Source organism: Buceros rhinoceros, unplaced genomic scaffold (genome assembly GCF_000710305.1).
Source record: "Buceros rhinoceros silvestris isolate BGI_N320 unplaced genomic scaffold, ASM71030v1 scaffold2281, whole genome shotgun sequence".
Taxonomy (NCBI): domain Eukaryota; kingdom Metazoa; phylum Chordata; class Aves; order Bucerotiformes; family Bucerotidae; genus Buceros; species Buceros rhinoceros.
This window is the reverse complement of record NW_010392298.1, coordinates 23641-36250: the sequence shown is the minus strand read 5'-3', so window position 1 is coordinate 36250 and position 12610 is coordinate 23641. Positions and strand designations below refer to the sequence as shown.

Here is a 12610-nt window from a genome sequence, read left to right as displayed (position 1 = left end):
AATCTGAATTATGAAAGTATTTAACGTGTCTTATGATGTAGTTTTGCAGCTGGAATTAAAGACATGAGAAACCAGTCCCATACAGTAAATAGTACAAGCAGTACTGTACTGCTGGAGTATCTTGTTGGACAGGATCCACCATGTGATTAACTACACAGAGAGGATGAAAAAATTCATACACATTCTTGTTCAGTCTAGAAGCATGCTTCAAGAAAAACTGCAGCTAAAGATGTGCGGGATCTGTAATAACAAAGGAACTACTACCATCCTGCTACAGTATTATGTTTCCTCCAACGCAAGTATTTCAAAAGCAGACTTAACCTGGGGTTTTTTACTTCATTGGCTGTAAAATAATACATGTACTGTAAATTTTCAGAGGAATGGCAGTGGAATGATTAGCTTGGCTTCTCCCTCTGGCAGGTCATTCTTTCCCTTGCATCTGTCTGGAATCTTGTGGTAATTAAGAGGGAAGAATAGCCTGACTAATAACTGAAAATGGGATTTATTTCCAGCTGTTTCTCCGTTTCATTAGATATCGCCACTTCACAAGTCCCTCATATGGTAAATATCACCCCTGTTCAAAGGCTTCCTACACCTGGCTGATGCATGCCTGATGGAGAAAGACACACAAATGTTAAGTAACACAGACCTCTGTTTTACTGCTGTTTCTCATGACTCATGTTCAGTAAGGTGCTAGTCAGAGGATGAATAGCTTCTCAGATATTACCTGCTCCTTCACAGAATGAAAACGTTGGTCCAATTTCAAGTAATTACCTTATTTAATTGATGTAGTTTGCAATATTTATCTGCTAAAGACACTGAGTAATTCTAATTTGGGGATAATCAAGTACTTCCCCCATGAGTATTATTTTCTAGAATATTATCTGCCAAGGACTCACAGATCGGTTTCACATTTTTGTGACTCAAATGGGTGGACTTAAAGTTACAACAGCGAAGGGACACAGACTTCTGCAATAGAAAATACAGTATGTATTATTAGATCATCATATGTCCAATACAAGAGTGGGCGTCAGGAGCCTATTTCTGAGTCACTAATGTCGCTGGGAATATAGTTAATCCAACTTTGTTTGGACAAAGTTTTCTTTTCTCTAAAATGGGCAGGCACACCACATATGATATTTCATAAAGGTTTCTAAGGCACAGCCAAGCTTCATCAAATGCATGAAATCTGTCAAATGAAAGGATCTAACAACTGGTTAACAAGTACAAAACAAACTACATCATTCAGTAGTATTCCACATGACCCACCTTTTCCTTCAGCTTTCTGATTCAGTTTCCTTGCAGATGATTACTCAGGAAGCAGAGGCCACAGATGCAAAACAGCCTGAAGCTGTCGGATGTTTACCTAATACTAGCAAACAGATTCCAGCCTAGTGTGTTGGCATCAAGGTGACACAAGAGAATCAATTCCCGTGGCTGACTCACTGTTGGCTCTAAGTATTGTACAAAATGTATCGTTTTGAAGAAGGCTGGATCAGAGTTGTCTGCTCCAACATACATCTGTTAACTTTTCTAGGGAGGGTACAGTTAGAGACAGAGCTGATCTTGACAATAGCTCATACCATCAACCATGTGATGTTCATTTTTTTAATAGTGCCAAAGATTATGCCATTAAAACAATAGCAGGAGAACTTCACACTTTTTAATGTCCCTTGCAAATCAAGATAATAAACACTAGTGCAAGTTGATATGTAACAGACTTCAGAGAGAGTTGCACTGGCACAGAACCTGAAGGTATTCACACATTGCAGGGTGCAGCCCACAAGATCTGTGACACCAGCTGAAGCTGCCCCATGAACAACAGAGACATGGAGGCTCAGCGGAGGCTGTCAGGGGTGTAATACTAAGAGTTACTACTATCAAAAGCTTTAAATGGTAATGCCTGCTTCATTCTGATGAAATCATCCTCGCAAGGGGCCTTTCATCTGATCACCAAACATATGTACTGGTTGCAGAGCAAGCTTTTGCTTCCCTTAGAAGCAGTCCACAAGCTGCATACTTGCTCTGTGGAAATCAGCCTCTCCAGGTAACAAAATTCTGCTTCCACATCTACCCAACTACAGTTTCAACCCAGCAGCCAGAATCTGAGTAAATTAAGAGAGTGAGAATTATTGACCTCCTGTAAAAGGACCACATATCCACACTCATTTTAGGTAAGGTATTCAACAGCCTCCAATTAGCAAGAACTTCTGGTCCTGAGCAGTAGCAGATACTAAGCTTGTGATGAGAGCCCAAGGAATCTCCACAGTCTCTAACAGACACAAATCTTCTTTGAGGGGCAGGTAGACATGACACGGAAACCTTGCACTGATTTCATTATCGACCGCTATTAAATCCAGGACAGACACGATTCTCCTTCATTTCTTTCTCTCCAGTGTAAGGCACTTGTCTCTCCCTAAAAGGATGGCTTTTCTACCATATTTTTGTTCCCTGAAGTAATCTTCACTTAATTTCCCCCCATCTCAAGTCCCATGGAACTGCAGTACTGTGCACTCCAATTTTGAGTCAGCCCATGCTGCAGGATTTCATGCCAAATAACAGTATGATCTTTTTTCAACAGAATTTACGTCCTCTGCGAACACACGGCCTTTTTTATTGTGTTCCTTCTCCCTCTGCACTCAGTGGGATCACTGTGCACTTTTGCGGAGCATTTGATTATTCCAAGAAAGAGATACAAAAAGATTGTAAAAAAACCCCAAACCCAAAAAAACCCCACACTCCCAAAATAGACTTAATCCTTATGTTTGCTCTCCCTTTCACCAGACTGCCTGCTGGCAAAAATTCACATCCCTGTTCAGTGGTGTGCTTTTTTTGGCTGCTGGTATCTTGGGAACATCTCAACAGCTGGATCTCGTGCACACCTGTGTTCAGATGATCTCATTATATTCTCATACATGGACATTTCCAGTATGAATGTGCTGAAGAATGCTTTCTCTGATGCTCACCAGTTACTGACTAACTTTTCAGAAGGCAAGTATGTTTGTATAATAGTCTTTCTGCTGCTCTCAAATCTGTCTTGCACTGAAAAATCCACTTTGCAATTTAATGATTTCTGTCATACACCCTGGATTTTTTTTTACTTCATGTTTCTAGTTGAGTTATCTTTATCTATAGCTTCATTCTGAGTATTTATAAATAACAAAAGAAATCTCAGGTAATTAAGCAAGATCATCAAAATTCTCAGGACAGGTAGTGAGTGTTTTCACAGAGTGAAAATTAGAATCCCGCTTGGCAGAAGTGGCTGCAGTGGAAAAAACTTCTCTTTTGTTACAGAAACTACCTCTGGAGTATGATACTAGAGAAAACCCTCACTATTTTGTTTAGTTCTCCATGGTTTTCAGACCAGCACTTCACTATGGTCAAACATAACACAGTATGTGAAAAGAAGCAACAAGTGCCTTGGAAGGACTGAATTGTTCCAGGAGCCTGAGAGCAATTCAGGAGGAACCTCAAGGAACTGTGCTGTAAAGGGGGCGAGTGACCTCAGCAGATGTGGTCTGGAATGGAAATTGCATTAATTTTTATAGTGTGTTGAAGGGAAAGCTATTCAATTTATGTTCATTGCTTTTTAATAGTATGATATCGAGGACGACAGCAAGCAAGCAGAAAACTGTTCACAAACAGGCTCCCTTTGCAATACAGAGAATGCATCAGGTGATTCTGCTTAAGGAAGGACAAAGGAAAAGGACAAACATATTCAGAATACGACAGCCAATATTATTCTTCTGCCCCTCCGTCTCCCCTCTCCAAAGCACAAACAACACACAGATAATCTCTTACTTCAAAAATCACAACTGACCATGTCAGCGTCTCATATTCAAACACAGAATAAAACCAAACACTGTTACCTGTCACAGTTCTCGCAAACAACCAGCTTATAACAAAATTAAAATTTATGTAATTTGTCAGCAGGAATCATCACATCTATTCTCAAAATATGAATTGTAAAAATTGCAGTATTGCTACATAGTGATTTAAGCCAAAACACCCAGAAAAACACTGCCTCGCTAATCCTCACAGCCAATTCCATTTTTATTTCATAAAAATGCTAGCTTCCCAGCACCAGCTGAGAGCCCAACACATGCTAAAGTTGTTCTGAGCCCTGTTTTGCTCAGTGCCTCAGTGAAGTTACCAGCTAAATTCCAATCACAGAATCTTATTACTGAAGCTATTTTGCCTATATTGAGCTTACGATCTAACTCGATTTGGAAGTCACCAAGGATGATTATACTTTGAACTCTACAATAACATCTCTAACAGGCTCACTTTCATAAATCTTATTCGAGCAATTTGATTTTTTTACTGCTAGAGAGGTGGCGTTCCACTTTGCACATTTTTAATTTCAATAGTTTCATTGTTTAAACTGGACAACAGATTAAGTAGAACACCTTAATGGCCTTTCACCTTTTATTCCCAATAGTTTGAAAAAAGGTAACTCAACCTAAGTGAATAAGTGGAACAGTACCAGGAAGGAGATACCTTAAATCTGAACATCAGCCTAGTAGGGTCAAAGATTAACATTTATCCAGTCAGCACCCATGAACTCTCAAGACTAACAACTGACATTTAATTAAGATCCTGCTAAAAATCACACGCATTGTGAGAATACCATTAGCACCACTATTTTTGCCTGCAATGTTACCAAGTTTAACCTATTCAAAAACCTGCCAAACTGAAAAGAGCTCAGACAGCTCCTCAGAAGCTCCTGTGATACTGTCTAAACAAAGCACCACAGTCCTCAACTCCCACAGTATTTCTGTGCTTCGTACTGCCCAAAAAAGGATGTTTCTACAGTCTTCAAAATTAACAAATAATGGGGAAAACTCTGTAAGCTCAAAAGAACTAAAGAGATTGTGTTTTCTGTTTTTCCTGCTTTCCCCACTCTTCATGAAATCCTACAGGGAAAGAAACATCCAGCACCTCTTCCTCCTCCTTTCTCCCTTTTCTTGCCCCGCGTGCTGTATTTACAGGATCCAAAGCTCTTCAGCACATTCCAGTTGTAGTCTGTGCAAATAAACAGAAGGGTAAAAAAAAAAAAAAAACAAACTTTGGGGAGCTTGGACCACTGCCAGCTTGCCTGGGTAACTGGACTTTGTATGGAGCTGGAAGAGTGTTTTTTTAAAAGGAGGGAACCAGAAAAGAACAGCTCAAGAATCTTGGCTCAGCCTGGGCATATTTCCTCCTAGCTCTGGCTAAACCTCAGCGTGATCAGCTGGACGGCAGAGTCAATGTGAAGCAGGAGAGGAAGGCTGCAGGACTCTCCACCAGGACTGCAGCAGAGCTTGGACAGGCTGAAACCATGCTTTGCCTTTGGACCCTGGTGTTTATTTTAGTCCTGCAGGAGCAAGATCTTTCAGGTAAGTGATTCTGAGCTTGTAATGCAGAAACTATAGCCTAACCTTAGCATGGGCAAAGCCTTTGTAGGGGGTGGGAGGGGGAGGTAAAGCATTGCTTACTCAGTGGGTTTTATATAAAGGTGACACAGGTATGTGTCAAAACTCTCTGGGAATATTGGTTTTAACAGAAAAAACTCTGGTTTTGTCCTATTAAAGGCTTTCCTGGAGGCATATCATTTTGGCAGAGATTTTTCATTTCTCATGGGAGATACTATCGGAAATTTACAGCCGCATTGGTGTGCTGCAGCCAGTGTCCTGAATTCTGCAATTACTGTTCTGGCAGCCCTATTAACATACACACTAATCCACTCAAAAATGAGACTGAAGTTTAAGGTGAGCTAAGGAAGATTTCCCTTTACTCAAACCCTTCTTTTTAGATTTGCTGGTAACAGCACCACAGGTTTTTTCTCTTCTGTTTTGGATTACTTATTCCTGAGATTTTGAGGCCCATAACACTTTCTCCAAATGCCTTGAAAGTATACAAAGTATAAATACAGGACATCTGATTAGCTTGCATCTGAATCTTGTTTAATTAACGACAAGTCCATGCTGGAGTAACCTGCAATCACGTTGTAGCTGACAGTGCGACTGCAAGCTATTCAGTTTGACTAATTCGGGGGTTTATACTGCCCGTGTAACCACTTCCTAGCCTGTTTTCTGCTAGCTGAGGCACAGCTTTATTTTCCCTCTGCTGTTACTTCCTGACAACACGCAGTGTTTGTATTACATGGCTGGGCAGAAAGTTTCCATTACAATCAAAAAACTTCCTAAAAAAGGTTAGTCCCTTCTGCCCCCAAGTCCTCGTCACTCTTCCTTACCCTGATTCCCTTCCATCCAACTGGCGTTGTAACATTTATCAGTCATGAACTGTAATATCAATACACCAAGCAAGAGCACTCTAACATGTTTTCACTCCACAAGGACTCATGATCCTCTTGTGAGTTTTGCAAGTTTCACCAAAAAATTATGAAATTAAAGAAGAAAGAAAAAAAAAAGAGGCTGGAAGAATGGTTTTGTTTTGTTTATTCCCCCAAAAGTATGATTTTAAGCCGAGATCATTAGCAAATTCAGATCAAATCCAGCTAAACAGACTAGTACTTGAGTAATAACTGCAGTGGAGTCTAATACCCTGTGGTAGCTACTCACTCAGGGAATCATTTTAACTGTTTCAATGGTGTACTTCATCTAAGAAGGGAAATTTTGCATCTGTTACAGTCAGGGGATTACCCTGGGTGGCTGACAGGCTTAAACAAGTAATCCCCACTTTCCATTTGCTGCCTTTGAATCAGGGAATCTCATTTTTTATTTCCTTACAGATCGTCTCTTCCAAACCCCAAGGGTTCCTCTTAAAACTGGTTCAGAATTAACCAAAGTAGAATTTAAGTTTTAATTCAGCCATTAATATGAACAATAACATATTCACATATATTATAGTATCCATATTGCCTTCAAGCAGCCCAGGAAGAGAGGCTGGGGTGGGAGCCCTCCTAGATAACAACCACTTGCTCCTGCCTAGTGGCCATAGTTGTTTGCTTGTTGCTGGGTTAATTTGTGGGGTACTGCTCAAGCACAGCACACCATGTAGCCTGGGGCACTGGAACATTCAATACTTGCCCTATTTAAACGTGGTTCCATTCTTACAAAAACCTCAGGCAAAGTGTTCTGAGGGGTGCAGCACCCCAGCAGCAAAGTCTCTGATGCATGTTTATGCATGGAAGAGAGGCAACTTGGAGTCCTCGGGTAAACAAGCACCTGGCAAGCAGGCTGGCCCCACCAACGTGCTCCATTTAGCTGAGCAAACCAAACACTGAACATGCTACTAGGGTGACAGCAACAGGAGAGCTCCAGCAGAGACATCGCTGCTCAGCACTCCACATTGTGGCATGATTTGTTTTAAAACGGTAGAAGTTTCCTTCAGTTTTAACTACCAGTTGAAGTAACCCAAGTCTAAGAATGTTTTTCTTCATTTGGCTAACATAATGAGACCTCTCAGAACATTCTGCATCCTCTGATATCCACATGCAGTATCAAAGTTGAAAATATCTGTAAGCTCCATTGCCTGTAAATCGGAGAGAAAAAAAAAATCCCTTCAGAACAGCCAGCTTTTGCCCAAAATTGACCACTCACATTCTCACAGAACAGCATTTTGCCTCCAAGAGATTAAACTACTGCATTGTAGAATTAAGTCAACAATAAAAATTTGTGAGACGTTCTATCTTAAACCAGACTCAGACTCATATTTCTCTACTGATTAACCTGTAGTGGTTTAACCTGTATCACATTATAGATGTTTTCTGTCCTTATAGTAAACTACCAGAATATTGTCTCCAAACAATCTTTTTTTTTTTTGCACAGAATTTGCAAACACTAATCTCTGACAACCAACGAGGAAAGAGAAAGTTTGTCACAACAAAGTGTATCCAGACGTAGTTGTGTTTAAGACCATGAGGCATCTGAAGGCAGGGCTTCTGAACAGAAATGAGCATTTTTACAGATTTTATATATCTGTAAAACCCTATGTTTTGTTGTATTTCATTAAAAGATATTTATTATGTTCCGTGGTCTTTGTAACCTCCATGTGTAAAACAAAGGTTAGTATCAAACTCCAAAAAAGTCAGGGGTTTAGATAGGACTCGTGCTGTTCATCTGCAGGATGCAGCTGTATTTATAAATACAGCTGATCTGCTCTTGTTGAAGCAGTTGCGAGTCTTGGCCATGAATGCCAGGGTCTAGTATGTATGTACGTATTTATGTGAGTGTATATAACTATGTTACTTCCCGAGTTGTTGCAGATCACGTGAACCATCTGCCAGAGGAAAATACTTTTTGTTTAAGTATTAGAAAAAAACCTACAAGGATATTCCTTCATTGTACTATCATATTTCTTTCTGCTACCATAATTCAGTCGTATGCAAGTTGTATGCAAACTTGTATACTTTCTATTGTCGATTCTCTGTCTAATATACAATGCATTCTTTCCATCTCCCATTTTGGATATTCCATGTTTGTATGCAATTTACAATGTCATTCTACCATAAAAGCTAGAACCTAATAAAGGTGTGTGTACATATATTTTTATATGTATGTGTGTATATATATATACACGCATGTATATATAAGCAAACCCCTGCAGTTGCCTCCAGTGTAAACTAACCTACAACAGTATATAAAAAGCTAATTAGTACAATTGGCTTCTTATACAAATAGTAAAATTACTAGTACGACTCCTGCAGCCTGTATTGCAATCATTAAAGGCAAGAATTCCTCTATCTTTAAGCGACTAAACTCTATAAAGAGGTTCTGATGCACCTAAACCACAGCTTTTCCAGGCAGGATTACAGCCTGGCAGTTGCTCCATGTCCAGTTAGGATATACTCCTGAGCCTGTAAGAATTTGAAGACAATCTGTGTATTAAAAAACGTCGCCAATACAACATGTCCTATCCAAATCAATTATCTTTGATGTCCTAACAAGACAATTTGATACAGATTAAGTTATACATAATACAGCTTAAAATGAATTTGGGCATACTGGTGATAACAAAACCAGCAGTGGTACAGAAAGTGAATCCAGTATTTCCAGTATATCTAAGGATACCAGTGTAATTAAGGGTTGACATAACTGGAAACTAAATTTGATGCCTTTAAGAACAGCCCCACAAATTAAATATGACTAACAGTCTTGGTTTAGCATAGTCTTAGGTCTGAACGTACTGATAGTATCAGTTCAGGTTCAAAGCAATTGAACCTTTACTGTATTCAGCTGCAAGTTCACTAACTACTTTTGTAAACCATGTAATTTCTTGAGCTAACACTTCAAAGTTATATACGCATGTTAAAGTGGAGTGCAACACATATTTAGACAAGAAATAATTTCAGCAAGGATCAGCAAATCCCTTCAGAGGTCTTACATTTTCACCAAACTGCTTAGGAGTGTCCCCATTTGAACTTGATACTCAAGTTCATGATCTTTTTCCTACTGGAACATAAATCCATTACTACCCCCTTCGTTTTCTCATTAAAAGCTATCTGGCCACTTCATGTTATAAACTCCAGGATTAAAATGATCCTGTTAAACCAGTGCAAACAAGAACACACAGCATAGTATGTTTTCCTGGAGAGTTTTACACGTTATCCTTCATTCTCCTTCTCCTATCACACGATTTCAGGCTTTCTTATTTGCCATCTGGTTCCTGTTCCAATCTCACTTGTACTTTCCTTTGGCTTCTGGCGTGCTCTGTTTTACCCCTCCCTCCCTACTGAGCACAACATGCACTCTCAGCTGACTTTCAAAACCACACTGATCATAGAATGAATGATGCAAAAGGAATTTTATAGACTTTAAGACCAGTAAGGAAAATTATAGTCATTCAGCTTGACCTCCTCCATAACATCACCTCCTCCAACCCAGTAATTTCTGTACCAAGCCTGTAACTTCAGTTTGACCAGCAGTGCATCTTTACAAAGGATCCTTACAAAGACCTACCAGATCTGTGCGATTGTGTACTTCAGTTCTGTCAGTACCAGCAGCAAATGACAGTGCAGAGACAGTTGCTCAGGTTTATTCTGATGTCTAACATTAGCAGCTACTTGGATGATCAAAACGAACCATTTAACAGCATCTGGATAGACAGATTCCTGATGGTCCTAGAAGAGGACTTCTTCAGGAACTGTGTCAAAGTGACATCTTGGGGTGTTGGGGGAATATATCAAATGTACAGGAGGCAGAGGAGCTTAACTGAGAGGTATTCTAAAACTAAGAGGCCTTTCCTCTTAACCTGTTTGCTAAAGTTGTTGTAAATCTTACTTCATTGCTCTTTCTATGCTCCTGATCAAGTTTTGTACAGTCAGGCTGACCAGGATACACAGATCTTTACTCTTCATCATACTACTACTTTCAAACACTAAGCGTGTTCTTCTACTAAACATACCCTTATCAGCAATCCAACCGGAGATTCTCCATTTTCCTGCTCCATCTGCTGGTATCACAGCACAGGGCAGTTAGAACTACCCAGCTTTAAGGGCACCGTCATCGTAGCACAGGGGACTTAATCAGAGATAAAAAGGCACAGGTAGTTTTCTTATGTGGAGCAAGAGAATTCTGATTCTTGATGGAAAATAACCACCAATATATCAAATAGAATGGGCTCCAAAAATTGAACTAAGCACCTCACTTGCAGGAAGCATCAGGTGGGAGTTTGCAGATGGGAAATCAACTGAAAAGTAATCTTCTCTCTGCCATATTGAAACATTACAATAAATATTTGCCTGAAGTAATCCATTAAGTTTCAAATGAGATATTTAAAACATTGAAACATGCCTCCTACACGCTTGCTTAAGCTACTAGAAGTTGCAAATACCCACACATTTTAAATATGTAATTTATACAGCAAAGAACAGTTTACTTTTAAAAGCTGTTAGCTTTAAAATTCATTATCAAAGTTTTCTGCATTTATGCATGTTCTTTGATACATAGGCAAGTAAAAATTATGATTTACATTGTAAAAATGTTTATCATCAACAAGACAGCAAGTACATGGAAGTATCCTAAAAGGCCATTAGTTGCTTTGCTTATACGGCTTCCAGCCTTCAATTTTCACTCCTTTTACAAGGTGACTGCTGTTGTTACATGAAGTAGAGATGCTGCTGGAGAAGGTCAGCGCCAAAGGCAGATGCTGTCATTTTCTTTCACCAGCTGCAATACAGAGAAGGGCAGCACTCACAGGCAACCTGTGATTCTCTCTGAGCACATGGAAATTATCGCTTCTGCTGAACTGCCTGACCATAGTGACCCAGATATGTGCTGTATCTACAAGGGACCGGATGTGTCCTGTGAACAAGCCATCTCAGAGTTAAGGGCTGTGGGTTTAGAGCTAAAGCCAGACAACAAAATAACAATCAAGGATTTTAGCTGCCAAAGCCTCAAGCCAAGGCTCAGAAAATAGAAGAAAACTAAACTGACCCAAGCACTGGCTGCCCAGCCAGCAGCAGCAACTGCCCACCTGAAGCACCCTGTTCCAGCACGGTAGTGAAAGGGCAATGGCAAGCGCACCTCTGCTCCGGTGTGAAAGTCGCCAACCACACACAGACGCACAGGCCCCGGCTGAGAGGATTTCTGCTGGGTCAGCCCTCAGCCAGCTCCATACTGTGAGGTCCAGAAACTAGACACAATTTGGTTTCTACTGCCTCTTATCACTCGCTAACATCAGTTATCAGGGTGCTTCCTGAGACACTTAGGCTTGGGCTACTTGTCAAATTTTTCAGGCACTGCACTAGTCCTGTGCCTTACAGTCCTATTAGAACAAGACACTTCCTTCTCCTTCAGTAAGCCCACTACAGTTTATAATGCAGCAACGTGCTCCGAGTGCTGGGAAGCTGTCTCTCTCGGAAGAGAGGAACCAACCATCTCAACGAACCAAGCACTACTGAGTCCTGCATTTCACAGCAACTCCTTCACCTAGTTCTCTGGACGTACATGTGCACAGAAAGCTGTGCAGTGTTTTTCTAACCTCACAGTGAGAGGCAAACACCGTACACTGGCTGGACATACCTGTCATGGCACATGTTGCTTTGAACAAGTGACAGTCATCCATCACATCTAACCTCCCCATCTACACACACCTGCTGAGAGCAGTGGTCCACGCTGAACAGAATCCTCTTTCACACATAATGGCTAAGCTAAAGGGATGATTAAAGTGGCATTTTGATTAAGACGGTACGTAATTTCTCCTTCAGAAAGCCACTTTATGGATTTAATGTCCTGTATCAGCAAAAAGGTGAAAGAAGCCCCTGTGCAGTGCCAACAGAAATGCCCACCTGTTAGGCAGTTTGGAAAGGCCAGAGAGTCTCTGGGTCAGAGTCTGATTTGGACAAGACAGACTGCTACTTCTGCTTCTCCTACAGCAGAGCTCTGGGGGTTTTTTTAATGGACCAGAACGATGTAAGATAAATGATGAAAGACAAGCGGCCAACTAACCTGAGCTAGCCAACATTAACCCTCTTGCATTTCCATTTCTAGGGAACAGTCAAAACAGAACAAGCCTGGCATGTAACTTACAGCTGGCCAAAAGCTCCTTGAACAACCACTGGTGCTGTTCTTCACTCCAACTTTCCATCCAGACTTGTGATCCAGTCACTTACAGCTGGGTTAATACAGTGAAAAACTACCCTATTTGCTCTTGGTCCACCTAATGA

General features: G+C 40.5%; 1 protein-coding gene across 1 annotated transcript in view; it reads left to right on the top strand.

The window, feature by feature from the left end:
- Nucleotides 1-5320: 5320 nt before the first annotated feature.
- Nucleotides 5321-12610, top strand: part of PLAC9 (placenta-specific 9) — a 10231-nt gene continuing 2941 nt past the window's right edge. The window contains exon 1 of the mRNA XM_010144392.1: nucleotides 5321-5378. Within this exon, the coding sequence (XP_010142694.1) occupies nucleotides 5321-5378 (58 nt within the window). The remainder of the gene's footprint in view (nucleotides 5379-12610) is intronic.